Below are 21,180 nucleotides of genomic sequence, written 5' to 3'. Positions count from 1 at the left end.
TTTCTGCGTCCTGATGTTTTGAACTGAATGTGTAGCTTCTGATCAGGTCTAATTTCCTCCATTAGTAATCAAGGTTCACACATGAGAAAGGTTGTTTAGTCTCTGCTGCTCGCCGTCTTCCTTCACTCAGGCTGTCGTGCTCTGACCCCGCTGTGAGTCATCTTGCATTTCTCGATGCTGGCAGGAGTGCTGGCTGTTCGCTCTGATCCATGCTGTAGTGGTGCGACGCTGCCTTTGGCTTTCTGAAGGAGGGGTGGGGGGGGAACTGGAGCACAGCTCTGAGCCATAGGCAGAAATACCAGGCCTAACTAGGACATGTCAAAAAACGGGGCTAGTGGTGGGATGTCTCTCTCGCAGAGAACTTCCTGAAGGGATGACAGGAAGTATCTTGCCGTTGATGAGTTCCGAATTTCTTCTCCTGCTCCACTTATTGTTGATAATTTTGCACCTTGTACCTTTTAACAAATAACACAGATGCTTTTTAGAATTATTGAGCTTTAAAGTTTTGCAGGTGCACTGGTTCTGTTAGTGCTGCACTTCAACAGTGACTCATTCCCCCAGTTATTTCTATGGTATGACCCCTTATTACAAAGCAAAGCCTAGTCATCGAGCGTGTGATTTGCCCATCGCACTAAAGCTGCAGATAATGATTCATTTACAATTTTTCTATGGACCTTCTCTGCTTTTCTTTATTTTCTGTCATATATATGCTGTTAAAATGGAGACTGTTCATATAAAGCATGGCCAGAGTTTGAATAATTAGGTCAGTGTCTGTACAAGTAATCACTGTGATCTAAAAGCTCAGATTTTGCGCAGCTCTAAATGCTTTTTCTGAGTTTTTCTGACATCACAGAAAGTTGATATGCCCAATATCCTCCTGAGAACCGAGGAAACAAGTATTTTTCAGTTACATTTTTTGTGATGTCTTGCCTATTTGCAGCTAAAAGAGGCCACCCAAACACATGAGATGTCCTTGGCCAGGATGTCTTCTTTTGACTTCAACGGTGGTTAATAGGGTAGCTCAAATAAGTCAAAAGATACAGACCAAAAGCAAATGTCCATTAAGAGGACATAAATGTATAGGCTGGTTCTCATGAGGATATGGTCATCTCAAAATAGACAAATGTCTCGCTTATTAATCACTCAAGTAAGTACTCTTGTATATGAATCCTGTTTATTGATTTCATTTGCTTACATTTCAACTAGTAAACTTGGTGTAATTTGAGATTAGATACATATAATCAGATTAAATAACATTGTAACCTCTCAGATCCACATCGTGACCCTTTCTGGATGTCCTGAGCCCCATGTGAGCCTTTTTGCAACTTGTTTTTCTGTTTTTGGGTGCTAACAAGCTCAGTTAGCACGGTGCAGACTATCATAGACCGAATGGCCCATTTTCCAGTCTGGCCTCTACAACATCTCCCTGCACACTCTCACCCCGCTACACTAAGTGCTGCTCCAAACCAACAAATCTTCCCCTTTAAAGTAGGTTACAGAGCCCTCCTACCTTGAGTCTGCGCTGATGCAGGTGTACTAACCTCACTTTGTGAAGGTGTAGGACCTTTTTTATGTCCCATATGCAGGAAACCACATGCACCAGTGAAGGAGATATTTGTGATTATACCAGGACTGTTAGAGTAATGAAGATAATTGATGGGTTTGGACACAGTTTTTGAAAAATGCTTCACACATTATTTATTTTTTTAATGTTTTTGTTATAAATTCTGATATTAAAGACCAAAATGAAGATAAAAATTAAGGCAAATGGGAGCATTTAAGGAATTGTTGGTGATAATGGAGCAAATTTCTATTAATGATTGACAAGCTCTTTATACCTTTATACTGGCATCATGATCTGATAGCGGTATAAATCTCTGAAGATGTTGATTACCAGTTCCTGTTTCTGTCTGAGAAAGTTGAGGGTGTCTTACAGCTTGCATGCAACTTCATAAGTTTTCGGATGGGCTGTTTGTAGAAATAACTATCAGATAATATGCATTAAAGAACATTGAAGGCAAAGGTTATCACAAACAAAGAAACTGGCCTCTATCAAGCTATACAAATGTTCATTTAATTGGTTGAGGTGTGTATTTTAATATGAGGGTCTATGGCAGACTTGGGCAATTAATTTTCCCAAGGGGGCACATGAGGAATGGACTGTTGTGGAGTCCTGGTCCACAACAGTTCAGTTTTATCAAGTGAGAGATATCTACCTTAAAGTCAGAGTCAATGTCAGACAGGACAGGGTATCTGGATTTGTTAAACTTCATCACTGAGAATGTTGGTTCACATATGATGGTAGATCCAAAGAGAACATCTTCTAATCTTTAGCACTGGCATACAAAACAGCTCCCGGTGTATAAGAATATAAATGCTTATTTCACTTCTGGGTTCTTTTTAGTCACTTGATCTTGTATCTTTTTCAAAAGTCCACCATTTTTCTGTGTCAGATTTGGACAAAGTCCAGTTTTTCCCATTTCAGCTCAAGCCTTTCCAAGCAAGCACTTACCTCCATGAACAAATCATTCCCTGTCGTAGTCCCTTTCACTGAGTGCATTGCTGCCAGCTCCTCCAAAATATCCAACTCTGTCTTCATCCCGCTTACAAAGATGAGTAACTGGGCAGATATCACAACTCTCATCCAGAGCCAAGTAGCCATCGGCTCATTGTCAAACACTTCTTTTTTTCTCAGGGCATATCAGCTCAGGAAAGTTGACCAAACACTCTAATAAACTCCCCAGCAGAGATTGGCTCACTTACTTTGGTTTATAATTTTTGTGGGAAATAACAAAGCTGGTCTTGACTGCTCCATCCTCGGATGTGTAAAAAGTCATGTTGATTTTGCAGCTTTCCTCGCAAACTTTCAGATGTCCGTTCTCACTTTTTTCCAGCTTCAAAGTTGCTGCTTGAAACACACAGTTTCAGGTTCAAAGCAATATCCCCATCCTGCATGCTAACGTGAATGCTACTGATATTTAATTAGGCATGCTTTTTGTAGATTTGGACTTGAACATCTGTTTGTGTTGCTGATTAAATAATTTATATACTTTCAGCCACAGTCCCCACAGCTGAATGCAAAATGTGTTATTCTCACTACTGAACGCAGTAGTAAAGGCTGCAGCAGTAACACTAATATTCATGATTTCAGTCAGCCTCACTGTTGTGTTTTTCCACTGTCGTGATGCAATGACAGGATTGATTTCTGTGTTTTTGCTGCAGGACACCAATGAAATTGTGGCCATTAAGAAATTCAAGGACAGCGAAGGTAAGAGGGCTCTTCTCTCCCGATGGGCAGGCCTCATCAGAGAGCACTTATGATTTCTATTGTAATGCAGGCTGTCCCCATCCTTCATTTCTACTGGCCTGCTGCATCCCATATCTATCACAACATGGCAGCTCAGTGTGATCCTCATTTCCTGTCTGTCTCACCTCCACGCAGAAAATGAAGAGGTCAAAGAAACGACCCTGCGGGAGCTCAAAATGCTCCGCACCCTCAAGCAGGAGAATATTGTTGAGCTGAAAGAAGCCTTTCGCCGAAGAGGGAAGCTGTACCTTGTTTTCGAATATGTGGAGAAGGTAGGTTTCCTCCACAGGCCGATACCTGCGCTGACTCTGGTGTTATTCTCACCCGTCGCCTGTAGCAGAACAAGTTCAGCACACTCTTCTCTTCTTCTGGCTTCACTTACCGTAACATCAACAGAACGATGAATGAAGGTGGTTATCAGCTCAATAATTCAATCCAGGGTTTTCCCAACCTCGCTGTGAAAGAGATAACATTGGCAGCATATGACCAATGACAAACACAGGGAGGTATACTGGCAACAGAGCAGGATATTTTCCAAAATAACAGCAAACTATAATATTTGAAAAAATACAAAGAGGTTAAACACATAATAGAGGCTGAAAGCAACAGAGCTGCAGCAGCCAAAGCAGCAGCGGGCGAGTTTGTGTGATAGGGAAAGGCTGTAGAGCACTGTGGTATTAAAACACCCGGTCTGAATGTGTAGGACTAGTAAAGGTACAAGTAAAGAACAACCAGAAGAAACATCATTCAAACCTGTAAGTTGCTCAAAATCCAAATTTGAAGTTGGCTAGCAAATATGAGGCTTAGCTTATCACTAAATTAAGTTCTATTCAACATTATAATTGTTTAAAATTGCTCACAAAATCAGGTAAAAAGCAGAAAAGGCAGAAAATAAAAGACTTTAGACCAGAGCTATTAAACGCATTATAGCTTCAGATATGGCAGCCCGAAGCAGTCAACGCATTGTTCTCACTTAATGAACCTTCTATTCACAAAATAGATAATTAAAAAATAGGTATTGTTTCTCAAATATGAACCATTTTTCTCCAACAGAAAAAAAACAGACTTTTGTCACACTTTAAAAAGCATGTCGATCTCTTACCTCAAATGCAACCTGCTCCAGAGGTGGTCAGGTCTGGACGGGTCCACCCGACGCTGAAAACTCAGGGTTAAACCTAGAATTCCTTCGCTAAACCCCCAAATCCCTCATGATAATAAAGAGCTCAGCTTTGATTTCTTCAACTGTGTCTTTTTTCTCTCTCTCTTTTAGAATATGCTCGAACTGCTCGAGGAGTTACCAAACGGTGTGCCGAGTGAAAAAGCGCGCAGCTACATCTTCCAGCTAATCAAAGCAATTCACTGGTGCCATAAGCATGACATTGTTCACCGAGGTAAGGCGTTTTTCTTAACCTGAACATAGAGTACAGAGTGTTAGTGCAATAGAGGAGAGGCCCCCAGAGCAGGAAGACAAATGCAGCATTATTTTGCTTACACTGGAGAAAAAACATGGTCATTCTATATAAAATCCACCAAACTGGAGAAAATTTCCCACACGAGCCCTTCAGAATCACCTGATTTCCATCGTGTAGTGATTTACATGTATGTCTAACAAGCAAAAGGTCCCTAGTTTGAGCCCATGAGAAGACACAAATACCTTTGGGGTTGCATCAGGAAAAGCATCTGGTGTAAAAATCTTTGGCAACCCCTTATGAATAGGGTATGCTGATAGTGCTCTTTATGTGAGACTGTACAGCACTTTTATTACTTGTCCTCCTATCCCACATCTTGAGACAGTATCCCAAATTTTGACTGAAAATGTGGTGTGAAGTGATACAATATTTCTGTCTCATAATTGGTTAAAAATGGCTAAAATTGTCAGATATGGTGCAAAAAAACATGTATGAGTGTATGGATGCATCTTTACTGAAACCCAAAGACGGCTAAAGATCTTTTATTAGCAAGAGAGTTGGAAATGTTGCATTTAAATGTAATATATTTGACTACCTCTCAGCATTATTAACACGTCTCACTTTGTCCCACGTTCAGTTTGTTGTGATATGGTCACCTTACTCATTAAGAAGAGAGCCGCCAAAAGGAGCTTTGATGCATCATGTAAAATTTTACCTTCTTACTATGAATATTTTCCAAGTGAATAAAGCTGCATCACAATTTGGTGTTTTTTAATTTGTTCAGTCCTCCTATGTTTTTAAATACAGAAGACTGATATAAAATACATTTGAGAATTGTTAAAACTTTGAGCATCAATATTATGGGATACATCATAGTCTCTGTAACGTCTAAATATTCAACGTCCTTTGCCCATTGCATCCACTGCACCTCCTCTGCACATGTTCAAACATCTCAAACTATAACTTTGTCTCAAACCCGCTCAGCCTGAGCTGTGCCTCTAATATACTCATTTCATACCTGTCAATCATGGTCAATCTCCATGATATCATAGCATCTTCATCATTATATCTATCAGCATTATAACTAAGCGATGTACTGTTCACTAGAAGAGCTTTTGGTGAATCAGTGGCAGCAGAGCAGGAAACCAGATGGCCCATGTGAGCTTTTGGCACACTGAGAGCAACAGAGCAGGCATCCAAATGGCCTGTAGTATATCCAGGCACCCATATGACAATGTTATCGAGGGATTCAGTGTATGGGTTATAGTTTTTTTCCCCCCAATCTGTGCATTTTTGCTGATGAAATTCCATTTCTCTGAAGGGTAATCAGTCAAATCGCTCTCTCAATGAAACAGATGAATGTGTGGTGGCAGAAACTGATGGAAGTGATGTAATAGCGATGATGATAATGATGCCCCTCTCCAGCTTACTCTCCATCTGTGTTCTTCCTCCTCAGACATAAAGCCAGAAAACCTTCTCATCAGCTCCGATGACGTCCTCAAGTTATGTGACTTCGGTGAGCCCCTCTATTCGATCCTTGCGCTGTAGGAAAGGTGCTCAAACAGTCAGAGCTGTGATGTAAAAGAAGTGTTTTCAACAGATGCTATATTTGGCGGAAACCAGTGCTTCAGGAGCGCAGCAGGCAGGCTTCATCCGGTTATCTAAAGCGGTGTGTGCGCCTCCCCTCTCTGCGGCTGGTCATTCTTCTTTCATCTCAATTAATGAAATGTGTTGGGCAACAAGAGCATAATCATGCTTCAGCTCAGTCTGGCGGCGCCACAACAGAAGCAGGGGGAAACGTAAAACATGGCGTGGCCAGAATCACACAGGCAATCTGGTGTGAGAGACTGAAGACCTGCTGTTTGCTCTGTGTCAGCCAAAGGCATTGAGAGAAGAGACACGGGCCAAACAGACTCCGCTGTGAAGGTTTACGTTTCAGACCGAGTCTTGCCGCGCGCAGTCACTTTCACTGTGTGTTGTTTTGATCGGGGAGTTGGAGCTCAGAGAAACTGGAAATGAATGGCTGGGTTAATGTAGTAAATGTCCGTTTGTGAGGGAAAAGTTTCTCCTTGTTTAAACTTGTTTAACCTAATATCATGTAAAGGTTCAAAGGGTTTCACAGGCAATATAAAAACACTATAAATATGCTATCTATCTATCTATCTATCTATCTATCTATCTATCTATCTATCTATCTATCTATCTATCTATCTATCTAAACACACACACACACACACACACACACACACACATATATATATATGTATGCCAGCTGTCATGAAAAATAAACGGTAAAAATTACCAACTTCATGTTTTTATACTCTAATCTGAGTGAGCACACTGGACCTAATTTTAATTAAAATTTCACTGAAATTAATCAAGCATAAGACTCAACCGCTTAAATTAGTTTTTGTCTCCAGGAAGTAAATAACTATAATTTGGTATCTTAATCAATAAATTAAAAATGTTTTTTACTATTTTTTCTTCTTTTTGAAAAACATTGAATTAGAAAATGCATGGATGACAACAATAATTACATTTTAGCAGTAAGAGAATCATTTTGATTAAAAGGCTTGTGCATACTAGTGATACCAGCACAAAAACCATTTTGGTAATTACTAATACTGTTAATTTAGGACAGCTGTGGTATAAACCTCACATTTGGTGGGGGTCTAATAAATTTCCATTATACCATATATAATGTGGAATGAAGAAGTTTCTTTCAATTAGGATACTTTTTAATATTATTTGATCATAATTAGAAATCCTAGAAGGCAGCTATTTTAATATACAGTAACAGTCATATTATTAAAAAACCCTCAGATTGATTGGAAATAAACTTATTTCCCAGCATGTTGAGCACTGTTCTTGAAAACTGTAATCAAATTGATAGGAAAACAAACTAAAACAGTTCAAATAATTGAATAAGCTAAATGCACGAGTGCCAAAGTGCAGACAAGCTGCAAAAAATGTTGAAGATGCAGTCACCCTGTATCTGTTGGTTATGTGAGTAATTGGCAATAAAACATACCAACATGAATATTAAACTGGAACGTGTCTATATGTATGTAAGAGAGCTAGAGGCTCTAAAGGTGTGCTTCGATGCTTGTGCAGCCAAAAAAGCATCTCACATTAATCAGCTGAAGAATTCAAAAGGCAGGATCTGCTGCTGTCAAAGTGTTCAGGAAAAAAAGATCACATCTGGCGTCGTCTCTGACCTAACTTTACAAACTACTTTGTAAGTCAAAGCTTTAAAGCATAATGAGCGTCCAGAGAGGCAGTCAGCTGAAATTCATTTTTAGGTTTCTCAGCATGTGGAGCATAACTAAAAGCTCCTCATCATATCCTATTGCTTTCTCTGTCTTCTCTTGCCAGGCTTTGCACGTAATCTCTCTGAGGGGACTGACGCCAATTACACCGAGTATGTGGCCACTAGATGGTACCGGTCTCCGGAGCTCCTGCTCGGGTACGCCTGCTATTTTTTTACGTTTTCCCTTTAAGCTCTGTCCAGTCACCACACTGACATAAATTCTTATTAGCTCTCATTATGCGTGGCCTCTCACCACCCTCTTAAATCTGCGGTCTTAGGGCTCCTTACGGGAAGGCGGTGGACATGTGGTCAGTGGGCTGCATCTTAGGAGAGCTGAGTGACGGGCAGCCGCTGTTCCCGGGAGAGAGCGAGATCGACCAGCTCTTTACCATCCAGAAAGTGCTGGGACCCCTGCCACCAGAGCAGATGAAGCTCTTCTATAACAACCCTCGCTTCCACGGGCTGAGGGTAACTTCAGGCCCCCCCCCCATACTCTGCTGACCCATCCCTCCATGCTGCTCTTATCACTGCTTTTCTTTCCTCTCTCTCTTTGCTGTCTCTTAAGGCCTCCTCCTCCTCTGTTTCTTCTTCCCTTATTTATTTTCTCTGTACACTCTCTTCTCCTTCTTCTTTTTTTTTTTTCTGGCTGAGTTTGCTGTGCCGTGACTGACTGGATCACAATGACTCATCGTGTATCATGTATCCTGTATGCACTGTGAAGGAAGGCTGTGATAAGTCTTCTGTGGCAGGCTGGTAGTGCAGCAGACCTGGGTCGTCCTTCCCTTCGCCTCACTTCCCACAACCCAGGATTTAATTATTAGTTAGCAAACTCCCCCTCTGTGAATGCCTGGCAGTGAATACCCAGTGATAAGACCACTTCTTGATTAAGCTGCATAATAAGCAAAACGCTTTACGGTCTACACCTTGAATTTTCAGCTTCTATCCACCTCTTAAATACTCAAGTTGTTGTTCCTCAGTAAAATCCTTGCTCCGGTAAAGACAGGTACACATTGGCCGTGTCTGTTTCTTAAAAAAAAAATAGCGCCTGCTATTGTTAGTACTCGCTCAAGGGGAAAAAAACCAAGCTCTACCTCCACATTTATGTGCTTGTTGTCGTTTAAATGAGATCCTGCAAACTTCGCTGATCCCTGCACATTATCGCTCACAGTCAGATCATCCTATTAACACCACGAGAGGGGAGAAATAGTGTTTGATGGAAACACGCATGCTGTTTTTATTAAAATAAATCAGACCAGCAAGAAACCACACAACACGTTTGAGTGAACAGAGGACGCTTGATGGTTGTTTCATCACGTTTCCCACCTACGATGTGCTTTTCTGTAACACTCAGAAATGTGTGATGTAAAAAGAACGGCTTCTGGACTCTTTTTTTCCCCCTGCAAACAGCAAATTCAAAATATTCAGAGGAAAAATTCTATTAGAAATGAAAGGTTGACAATGGAGGATTTGCACGTGGTTGAAATCACAAGTTGTGTATTTGGGCATTTCTAAAAGAGTTCACCAAAGCATTGTCATGGTTACAGGATTTTCCAATCAAGCTTAGAAAAAGATTTCTTCAATATCAAATCCGATTATACAGAGATACAAACAAACCTGTCACAGGAGACAACAAGTAAACGATGTTCGACAACAGCACTGATATTAAAATATAAGGTAACAAGGACTCACAAGATAGGGCTACAATTCCAGGAGTTTCTTTTTTATTGGGTAGCATTCAGGGGACCAAGAATAAGGCAGAGTGTGAATTGGTGAAGAAAACACTGGGTCATGCGCAGCCCTATGTACTGATAGCTTGTCAGCTACCTTTATTAGCAATAAGGTGAAGTAATTAGTGTCACTGTGGAGGATTTTTATCCTTCTTGACAGCATTGCTTAAGTTCATTGAGGTTTACACGCATCCGCTCTGTTAAGGTCCAGACACAGCACATGGCCTTTGATTGGACCATTCCATTTCCATGAATCTTGCTTGGAATCGTGTTCCTGTTGTGTGACTCAGTTTGTGCCAGGCTTTAGCTGTGGGACAGATGGCCTCACATTTGACTCTAGAATACTTTGGTATACAGAGGAGTTCATGTGCGACTCACTGACCGTAAGGTACCCAGGTCTTGTGGGTGCTAAACGAGCCCAAATCATCACCCCTTCACCATCATCATCATACGGGGTGATCGTGGCTCAAGAGTTGGCAGTTCGTCTTGTAATCGGAAGGTTGCCGGTTCGAGCCCCGGTTCCGACAATCTCTGTCGTTGTGTCCTTGGGCAAGACACTTCACCTGTTGCCTACTGGGGGTGGTCAGAGGGCCTGGTGGCGTCAGTGTCTGGTAGCCTTGCCTCTGTCAGTGCGCCCCAGGGCAGCTGAGGCTACAGTGTAGCTTGCCATCATCAATGGGTGAATGACTGAATGTAGTGTAAAGCGCTTTGGGGTCCTTAGGGACTAAGTAAAGCGCTATACAAATACAGGCCATTTACCATGCCTGATAGTTTTTATGAGGTAGTGGTTTTCTGCAAACATGGTGCTGTGCATTTTAGCCAAACATATCGATTTTGTTCTCATCTGTCTAAAGGACATTGTTCCAGAAGTCTTGTGCTCTCCGGCATGAAAACTTACTTCAGAAACAATCATATTTGAACTATATTTTAACTTTCATGTATTTAGACTCTTTACTGAAGTAAAGATGATAAAGACATTCAAGTAATAACAGGAAGGTTTAATTTAAAATACGATGAAGGTGTCTAAAATAAAAATATTTAATATGCAAGTGATCTTATTGGGTCCTGATTAAATAATGCTGCACACCATAGTGTTGCAGCTGGAGATTAATTGAATTGAAATACTCCTGGGTGGCTGTATCTGTTATAACAGCATGATACGTTAGCAGTTTTATATTTTAAAATATCCAATATAATAAATAAGTAAAGCTTTAAAATAAATAGGTTGGAGTACAAGGGACAATATGTATAGTGGTGTTGAAAATACAGGGGAGTAGAAGAAAGTATAGCATAAAAATACCTTTAAAAAAAACGACAAGTACATCAGAACTGTACTTCAGTGAAGTACTTGTTACGTTACACCACTGGTCCTGTTTATACTTTGATCCCCTGCTGGATTAACAATACTCCAGTTCAGTGACACTGACAGGGGAGCAACAGGGGGGCAATCATTTTTCAGGGAGGGATGGTACAGCTCAACTATAATTCCATCCATACATTCATCCATCTTCCTCTGATCCACTTCACACCTACAGTGAAACCACTTTAGAGTCACCAGTTAATCTAAAACCCACACAGACAAGGATGAACATGCAACCGCCACACACAGAGGCCTCAGGCGGTCAGTGGATTCAAACCCAGAACCTGAGGCAGTAGTGCTAACCACTGCACCTCTGTGCTGCCTACTAAAACCCCATGTATTTTAATCTAAGAAACAACCATAAGTCATATACCTTTGATTCCATTCATTCCATGATTTTGTCTCTGTCCATTAAAATGAAACCACCATAAAAATCAGAGGCTCTTCATGTTTTTTTGTAAGTGACCAAACTTACAAATTCAGCAAGGGTTTAAATAATTACTTCCCCCATTGTAAATAGCATTATTAACATTTGATATGGTCAGGTCTCTAAAAGAGGAAGACACTTTAACCTCAGGATACTCTCATACTGACGATCGATCACTAAGGACATTTGATGCTGTTGTTTAGTAAAAGCGTCTTATTTTCCACTTATTTATGATGGTTATCATCAAGGTGGTTATCCACATGTGGGGCATAGAGCAACTGCTTGAAGTTGTGGACAAGTGGAACTATATGGAGTGAAACGAAGTGTTTTCATGTGTTCACAGTAACCTGGATCCTTTTTCATACTTAATGATTAAGAGAAATTGTGGGTTCTTGTTTCTAAAACAGAGCGTTGCAGAAAGCTTTTCCGAACCACCGAATCATCCACTGGTTTTCTCAAAGCTTATTATTTTCTTATTTATGACATGAATGTTTTTTGACTGTACCATTATCCACTGTCTCTGCTAATGTTGCAGTTTCCTACTGTGAGTCACCCTCAAACCTTGGAGCGAAGATACCTGGGAATCATCGACGCAGCCCTGCTCGACCTGCTGAAGGTGAGGCGAGCCGAGCGACTTTAATGGTTTTATTCTTAACTTTTGTCTGTTTTCAGAGTATCGTGAAAACGTCCAGTTAACCACAATAATTTTCATAAACTAGACATCTGATAGTTGCATCATTATCACGGTGTTTACGTCGTGACTGCACGGTGCCTCCTCCCTGCTTCGGCATCTCTCAGCTCATATCCTGGTTCCACTGCTGTTATTGCTGTGTCTACACTGTAAACAGGAGCTCCATGTCAAGAATGTAGGCTGTGCTTGTGCTCTTGCGCTTTTCCCAGCAGATAATGACTCACAGCTAACATGATGATGATGATGATGCCATCTCAGGACTGACTTAAGCAAGGACAGGCGTCTCTAAGAACTAATCGGGCTTTCTTGTGTTGAGTTCAGATAAAATTTAATAAAGTTTGTTTGCTAATCGTTAACGCAGAGCTGCACGGTTACCAAAGAGCTTCTGATGTTGACCCAAAATGTAGCTTCCACTGTATATTTGTGTTATTCAAAAACAAAGCTGCATCCAGATTTCAGTTTGAGTTTGTTCATACATTAAAGTGAGTTCAGAGAGACTATTAAACACATTATTTGGGTAAGAAAAAGCAAATGTCACAAATCCCATTTCGCATCATTGTTTGGCTCGTTTGGTGACTGTGAGACACAATTAAATGCGGCAGCAGCTTGACTTTTATGATAATGGCGATGATTCATAGTAGCACGACTGTTTCGGTTTGTTTGAGAGGTCTGCATGTTCGGGGTGTCTTCAGCGCTCACGGGCTCCATCTGTGTGGTTTGTGGTTTAGAACATGCTGCTCCTGAACCCCACCGAGCGCTTTCTCACAGAGCAGAGCCTGAACCACCACGCCTTCCAGACCCTGCGGATGGTGGAGCGGCCTGGGCCACCCACACCCACACCTGTACGCTCCTCTAAGAGAAAACCTCACCACGGAGACAACACTACTCCCAGCAGGTCAGCAGTGAGCACTATATTTGGGGAAAGCTTGCCAGTGCAGATGTATTAATGGGTCGTTTCATGAACAAATGCTGCCAGATGTTTTTAATCAGCAGCCACCATCCAGCAACATTTGACTATATTATTTCAGGATAATTCATATATTGTCTGTCTGGTTTAGTCTGTAATTATTCTGCATCTCAGAAAACTACAGACAACAACCCATTATAGTAATATAAACACCCCCATACTTAACAATAAAAGTTCTGTGCACTTTTGTTTCCTAAATTTTAACTAACGCTATTTACATATTAAAATAAAGACCTTGTTTTTGGAAACCTTTCATTTTCATCACTTCATTTTTCTTTGCTGTTCATATTACCAAGACAACAGTGAATTAAGATTTTTATATCTAGTCTTTTGGGAGGTTTTGATGTACTTTAAGCTACTCATATTCTTCCATCACCCTGCACTTACACCAAACCTCATCCAACAAATAAAAATGAATAGCTGATGTTTTTAAAATTTATATTGCAGTGTTTGGCCATGATAGTCACCGAGTGACAATATAATGTGACAGCATCAAGTGAGACTCTTTTAGCTGTATACTTAACATCCACTCTACTTTACTAAAAAATCCACTGTGTCAAACACCCTCACCACCAGGGATGAATCATCGACATACAGAAAAAAGCTCATAATAAACTGCAGGTTTCATGTCATTCATATGTATTGGGAAGAATAGGGGTCTTGCAATTGATCCCTGTGGAACACCTTTCCTTATTAAATGCAGTAAGTGGTACCTTTGCTGCCACTGAGTTCATTATTACATGTTTTTGTCTCTGCTTTTCCTTAGGAGCCATGGGGGAAAGAGCTCAGGAAGCCACCGCTCCAGCAGCAGAGAGTGCTCCAGCTTACCCCGACATGAAGACCTCCACCCCAACAACGACAGCTTTCTCAACGGCAACATGTCTGCAGCCATCAACCTCAGCCCCACACTGCATCCTAAGAACTACCAGCCGCAGATCTTCAACCACTCCACCGCCTGCAGCATGGACCTGGCCAGCAGCAACCTGCCTCATCTGCTCAGCCCCGGTGAGACCAAGTCCAAGGGCGACTTTGAGATGAACTTGGGGTCCAAGGTGTCAGATGGCCCAGGGGCGAAGTACCTCAAATCCAACTTCCGCTCACAGCAGAACCGCCACTCTTTTGTAGAAGGGAAGACCAACACGCTTCAGTCAGGGGACAAACACAGCCGACACAACTACATGGAGTCCCACAGCTCCACGCCATCCTCCTCTAAGTTTGCCTACCTGAACTTGTCCAAGAGCTATGGCACGCTTAGCGATGCCAAGTCAGTGGGGAACTTAAATGATGTGCATCTTTATGCAGATGAACCCACGTCTCGCTATTTTCCTTCCAGCTGCCTCGACCTCACAGCTCCGGGCAGCCCAGCGGCCCGCCGAGTGGAGAGGCTGGGACCTGGCACAGGTGGCCGAGGAAGCATGCGCTCAGAGAGAGAGAGCAACACTCTGGACTCCTCCTACAGGCGCTCCTCCACCCGCCATAAAACTTCAGAGGAGTCCAAGTCACCAGACTCCCTGGATCCCGGGGAGAGCGAAAGGAGCCATTCCCATTCTCTCTCTGCCCCACATGACCCTCTGTCTTATGGTCAGGGATACACCAGCCCCTTCTCCTCCCAGCAGAGGCCACACCGCCACTCCATGTACGTACGGAGGGATCACCAGAGGACGCACGGGGGAGACGAGGGACTGTTGGTCGGGCAGGGAATACCCACCAGAGCTAGCAGCCTCCAGCTCCTGTCCCCACAGCTGCAGCACCGCACACTGCCTCGCCACTCTGGGGGCTCCTCCAGAGAAGAAGACATGAGCAGGGTCAGTCCTCAGCCCACATCAAAACTCTCCAGCTTTAGGGAAAGCCTTCAGGATGTAATCATAACAAATGCCTACACCAGGTTTTGTTGGACGGCTCTGCCTCAGTCTCAGTTTGTCCAGTGACGCAGCCAGGACTTATTCTGGTGGCGTCTGAAAACATGGTGTGTGTTTAGGTGCTCAGCCAGATCTTGTGTCCCAGGTTTGTAATGAATTGGAAAGGCAGGATTAGCATAGCTTCAGCTTCATCTGTGAACATTTGAGGTGCTAAGAGTGTGGCTTTCTTTTTAGGACATGCAGTGAATCATGCTACCCGTATATTTATATATACTGTATACACACATATAGTATATATATACCGTGTGTGTATTTGTATGTGCTGCAATGCTGAGCTCACTTCATGCTTCATCATGTCTCCATTAACAGAACGAACAGGCACCCACTGAGGTCACCCACAGCAGACCTCCAATAAGGGACTCCACAAGGGACAACACCGCATCTTTTCACACACAGCGGAAAAAAAGCGAGGTCCGACATTCTGCCTGCACCCACCATTCCCCACCCACATCCAGTCTTCCGAGCGCGCGGATGTGGGTGGATACTGCTGTCATGAACTGCTCTCTCTTTCTCTTTTTTCTCTGTCTCTCCTGCATCAGATGCCTCTTCATTTTCTCTGTGTGCTTTGCTTCCCTCTAATGTGACTTCTTATGGTAGCGCAGTCGAGCTCGTCATCGCATCGCATTTCAGTTCTGGGCTTCATTTATAGCCCGCACAGATGTTTTATTATAACGACCAATCATAAATCAATACGCCCCCACCTTATTTTTCTGTCCCTTCAGGTAAATAAAGGTATCGTTTCAGACAGAGAGGCATGCAAAGCAGGCAGCCTCGGAGATTTTATGTCATGAGTTTCTCTGTTGTGACTCAGGTTGGCTTATATCATGACCAGCAAACAGAAGATGGGGGTTCTTCCAAAGAGAACCGCAACATCTACAGCGAATCCATGCCAAGGCGGGTGGGCAGCTTCTACAGAGGTTGGTTTAATCAGCTGTGGCTTTCTCTCTTTCATTGCTGCAGTAAGGGGGGAAAGATTAACTCCAGACACATCACTGGAGGGAATATTATTTTTTACTAATCACTGATCAGCTGCTGCTATATAGAGAATTATTATATTATTGCAGATTCGTGAGATGTCTACACTAAGTTAGAGAGAAATACAGCTGTTTCACTCAAAACTAAAAATAGCCATCTTATCACCAGACTCAGTGATCTTCATCCTCTAATGTCTGTAGATTTCATAGCAGTTGATTAAAACGGTCGGGCAGTGGGCCCATTCAAAATCAAAAGCCTTACCTAAATTAAATTTGGCTGATCTCCAGTTCGAGGTCATCTTCACGGGCATGTCCAGACAGCTGCTATTTTTAGCCCACTCTCTGGAAGTTCTGTTCTTACCGCTTCCACTGTGCACTCGGCTATTTCATCACACACCTCAAACTTGAGAAGAGAGCACAAAACTTGTATTTCAAACCGACTGGAATTTCACAAGATAACCGCTGGCGATGAGAGCTGGGTTTCCAGCGACAGCTAAGCAGTTTGCAGCCATTTCCACCAGATTTGCCTCGCTGTGATTTTGTCCACTTTCCAAAAATTAAAGTCAAGTTAAAGGATCACAGTTTTGACATGTTGGAGGAGATTCAGCACACATTGCAGAAGTACAAGGAGACAGAGATCTAAAAGTAATAGCAGCACTGAAAATGATCCAGTGGTGCACAAGAGGATGATCAACAGGAGATTGATCAAAAGGAATCGTGTTTCATTCTTTTAAGCCCATCCTGGAACTTTTTACTCAAACCTAATTACAATATGTCAGGAAGCTGCTGAAAGCAGGCTTAAGAGTTTTGACAGTAACGCAGACTGACTGAGATAACTTATTAAAAGATGTGCTTGCCACTGTTTTGGAGTGCACAGTATGCTATAATGGAAAGAACATCTGATGCTAATGTGTTCAACTTCCTCTTTAAAGTAGTGTCCTTGAGGCAGCAGCTATTTTAAGACCAAGCCATGTGTGGCTATTCAGACATGAGGACTGGCTCCATTGTATCACAATAGTGACATTTCAACTGGAGTATAATCTTGAGGAAGAAGGTGAAATTACAGTGAGCCAAACAGGGCGAAATGTAGTAGGTGGTGAGCACACTGTGTGCTAGCAAAGACTGCATGTACCACCGCTACGGTCAACTGGACGCTCTCCTTTAGATATCTCAGGGAGTCACTTCAGCTTTGGGATGATTTTGTGATTGTTGGGGACAAAAGTGTGATGCAGACTCTTCAAGCGTGTTTCTGAATGTGGTTGCCTTTGGGCACTGCAGAATCTTCCACTGAAAATTGAAGAGCGTCCCTTTGCGAAGCCTTAAGCTGAGCGTTATTGCCTTTCTGGTAATGTTACCCGGCTTATTCCTCCTAAAAGGGACCATGACTTGCAAAATGATTTTGTATTAGACAAAAATGGAATTTAGACCAAGCGCAGTAAAGATCCAAAGGGCTGTTTTTTCCTCATAGACTTCAGTACGGCCAAACTTCTTTTTACAAGCAGAAAGGATGCAATAATAAGCACTTCTTTGCTTCACATTTATACAGTCTGTGGTCTGAACAGGACTTCGCCATAGTTGTTGCTAACCGTTGCTGCTCTACACACGTAACTCATTCACATACATATAATGCTACACCTGTGCGTGCCACTTTATTAGCATTAAAATGGAATAAGATCTGGTTTGCTGAAAATGAGTTAAACCATGTGGAAATTTGTGCATTGTTTGGCATTAGTCCATTTCCATAATACGAGGGACACAAAAACTCCATCAGGGTATTTTTATATTCGCTTCTTTGGCATTTTGGGGGGCAGCCAATGTTTGAAACTTTGAGTTTGACACACGATTACTTTAGTGTATGAATTTGCTTTAAAGTCTAACTTATGGAACTGCACAGGAGCCTTTGTGGGCGCCATTGTTGTTTGCACTGGTGTGTCAAGTCGTACTTGGAGAAAAATCTTGAGGAACACTTTCAATTCAATTCAATAAACTTTATTGATCCCGAAGGTTGGCCCCGAAGAAAATTGGGTAATTTTATTGAAAGGAAGAGGAAGGTCAAAAGAGAGAAAAGTAAAACATCTAATCGAAACAGAACACCATCGATCGCATTAGCGAAATGCACAAGTTTGATACAATTGCAGTCTGTTACATTTTCAGTTCGCTGAGGTCTTTTGCGTGTGCCAATCAATTTCCGATGTTTACACGGCATGTTACAGCCAAGCCGACCTGTCACAGCTGTTAAAGTCTACATCACTGTTAGTTATGGTATAAATTTCTAGATACTTGCAGCTCTTTTTTTAATTTTATTCCCTGTTTTTTGTTGTGTATCTTTGGAAATCTTGAGTTATGTTTTAATCGTAATTTATTTGTATTACCCGCCTAAACTTTAGATATATGTTTGGGTCAGAGCTAGAATTATGACATCTAATGACCTGTGTTTATGTGTTTATTTCTCTGTATATTGGATGTAAATTAACCCATTTGTTGTGTTTGTTGAACAGTCCCGTCTCCCCGGCCAGACAACTCCTTCCATGACAGCCGGGGTCAGAGTCGGGGCTCGGGCTTGTCTGGCGACGGCGGCAGTTTGGCGAATCACTCCAAACGACAGCCGGCGTTTGACCCCTGGTAATTATATCTTCTAACCACGACCGAAAATAGTTTCACACCAAAAGCAGCGTTTATTCTCTTCGCTGTCTGTGGTGCTGTCAGAACAGTATACCGTCAGATTTAGTTTCACACCGGCCACATGACGTGGCATTTTTAACAGAAATTCTTACTGGGAGTTAAAAACTTTTTAGCCGAGACATCACGCTCATTACTCTTTGTTTTTATTTCAGGACTGGCCCAGATACTGTAGTCTTGAATGCCTCTGAGCCTTCCAAAGAAAAGGAGAAGCAGGGTTTCTTCAGAGCAATAAAGAAGAAAAAGAAGAAATCTCAGATGGTATGTTGTGTGTGAAGTACGTCTGAGGACTTACGCCCACATGCGGATGCAGTGTTTTCCCATCTATGAGCCTCATCGGCACCTTTACAGAAATATAAAACCATTTATTGTTGTTGTTGTTGTCATGTGCATCATGTTTACCTCTACCACCAGTCATGTGCCTCTGTAATTACAGATGGAAGTCCCTGATGGAAGGCCTCCTGTCATCAAGAAATGTCTTTTCCCTCTGTTTAGCCCAAAGAATAACATAAAGCATAGTTCCTCTGTGAGAGTCCTCCCTGTAGTGTCCTCTCCCATGGTACATGCTGTTTTACACTATCCTACTCACCTCCTGCCTCTGTGTCACCCATCTAACATTGCATGCTTTAACAGCATTGGTCAACACTGTTTTAATGTGTGATTTTTAAGCCTGGTTTTCCTGGTGGTGAGTTGAGTGAATGAATCAATAAACCAGCTGGATCCATCTATACGAGAAAAAAAAAGCTCCCACTTTGAAGAAAAGCATGCACTTGACTGCAATCGGTTTAAAAGGATGGATCTGACGGGTCATTTTTGTGCTTCTGATCACTCGCCAGTGATTTCAGCCATGGCCCTAACAGCATGTCTCTGCTTATGAGCTGAGGATGGACGAGAGCGCTCAGGCTTTAGCTGAGCACACACGGTTTCAGGAGTTTGTGTGCTTGTTTTCACAAAGCTTTACTGCTTATCAGCATCATGCAGAGGCATTTGATCAATTTCTCTATGTGCACCTAAAACCAATGACTTTATTACAGAGCAAAGATCAGAAAGTGATGGTGGAGCTACGATAGTACTTGCTTAATATAAACGCGACCACATTTTGGCGTGTTAAACTAGCTGCCAGCTCTGTGGCAGTGGTGGTTCAGCATGAAACAGGTGTTTGAGGCTCTTTCTTCCCTTTGCGTTTCTATTTATAAGTGACAGTTTGCTCAGATTCAGGGAGGGGGGTTACATGCTGATGACAGAGCACAAATAAATGCAATCTGGCCAGGAGGAGGAATCAGGCAGTCAGACTCGGAGTCGGTGGAAAACGGCATTTACTGCATGAAGAGGATATCATTTGAACTGCGTTTGAATTACGCTCAGAAAACATCTTTTATTTATCAGAAACGAGTGGAGTGTTCTCTTCTGTTCCTCAGATCAGCAAACACATTGGGGTTTGGCTTCTGATGCATGCTTTTTGTCCGTTTTCTTTTTATTTCTTTACTTCTTCACTGCACCGGAGATCAATAAGTAACAACGCAGGTTATCAGATGTAACTTCACATTTATGTCTGTGATGAATGAGCGCATCTAAAGGGTAACATGAAACACAGAAATCTGTTTACTGAAGACGCTCATTTCCAGCTCAGACTCTAGTAGAGTAGCTTTTGCATGACTCACAGTTCCAAATAATCCTTATTTAAGTTGATTAGCTGTCTAAAAAGCACAATTTTAGCTCTCTTTTCCTTTCAGGTAACTTTCTACTGATTGGCTGCTACTCAAAAACAGAGTCTCTGACATCAAAAACTCTCTGACATCATGCAGAACCAGAAGTAGAAAAAACTGTTAGAAATGAGTGCTTAGGCCAGTTTGAAACAATATAAATTAACTTCATAAATAAAAACAGTTTAGCAGATTACGTGAGTGTTTTATGTTGCCCTAAACATTGTGCACTGCTGTCCTAGTCATGAGTGTGAAATGTGTCTGATTGGATGAGTAAATTATACCTCCGTGCTCTGTGTCACAGGTTTCCAGTGAAGGCGTGGATACGGTCATCCAAAAGTCCTCCAGGTCTTCGAGTCACCAGAGCAACCGCCACAGGTCACGTGACAAGAGCAGAGACCGGGACCAAGACCGAGACAGGGACAAGGACTGGCCACCTGAGAAACTGTCCGATTCACACTCTTCGGTGAGAGTTCTCCTCGTGCGCTGTTGTGAAGTGCTTGATTTAAACATTTATTCATGAGCTGCGTTTCGTTACATACGCTCTTCCCGAGGAGAGCGCCAAAGAGAAATAAGAGCAGGTATCCTCGTCTAGAAGATCTAATCAATGCAAATCAGCGTCACCTGCTAACCGAGATGTCAGGGAGAGAAAAAACCGATGGCGAACACAAAGGGTGATTATTTCTTCTAGAAAAAATGCTGTCTTT

At 42.2% G+C, this 21,180-nt stretch overlaps 1 protein-coding gene across 4 annotated transcripts in view; it reads left to right on the top strand.

Annotated features, from left to right (window-relative positions):
• LOC146361887 (cyclin-dependent kinase-like 5) overlaps window positions 1–21,180 on the top strand; it is a 53,207-nt gene that overhangs the window by 28,588 nt on the left and 3,439 nt on the right. For 2 of the 4 annotated variants that reach the window (XM_084920453.1, XM_084920455.1), the window contains exons 4-18: window positions 3,223–3,268; window positions 3,443–3,579; window positions 4,578–4,698; window positions 6,173–6,232; window positions 8,092–8,182; window positions 8,305–8,494; window positions 12,076–12,156; window positions 12,960–13,126; window positions 13,965–15,003; window positions 15,427–15,528; window positions 15,929–16,034; window positions 18,590–18,713; window positions 18,926–19,031; window positions 19,207–19,329; window positions 20,778–20,939. In XM_084920453.1, the coding sequence (XP_084776579.1) occupies window positions 3,223–3,268; window positions 3,443–3,579; window positions 4,578–4,698; window positions 6,173–6,232; window positions 8,092–8,182; window positions 8,305–8,494; window positions 12,076–12,156; window positions 12,960–13,126; window positions 13,965–15,003; window positions 15,427–15,528; window positions 15,929–16,034; window positions 18,590–18,713; window positions 18,926–19,031; window positions 19,207–19,329; window positions 20,778–20,939 (2,655 nt within the window). The remainder of the gene's footprint in view (window positions 1–3,222; window positions 3,269–3,442; window positions 3,580–4,577; window positions 4,699–6,172; window positions 6,233–8,091; window positions 8,183–8,304; window positions 8,495–12,075; window positions 12,157–12,959; window positions 13,127–13,964; window positions 15,004–15,426; window positions 15,529–15,928; window positions 16,035–18,589; window positions 18,714–18,925; window positions 19,032–19,206; window positions 19,330–20,777; window positions 20,940–21,180) is intronic. The other 2 variants (XM_084920456.1, XM_084920457.1) reach the window with 2 other exon arrangements.

This window comes from Perissodus microlepis, chromosome 23 (genome assembly GCF_051167445.1).
Source record: "Perissodus microlepis isolate ML-2025 ecotype Zambia chromosome 23, ASM5116744v1, whole genome shotgun sequence".
Taxonomy (NCBI): domain Eukaryota; kingdom Metazoa; phylum Chordata; class Actinopteri; order Cichliformes; family Cichlidae; genus Perissodus; species Perissodus microlepis.
This window is presented reverse-complemented; position numbering and strand designations above follow the sequence as displayed.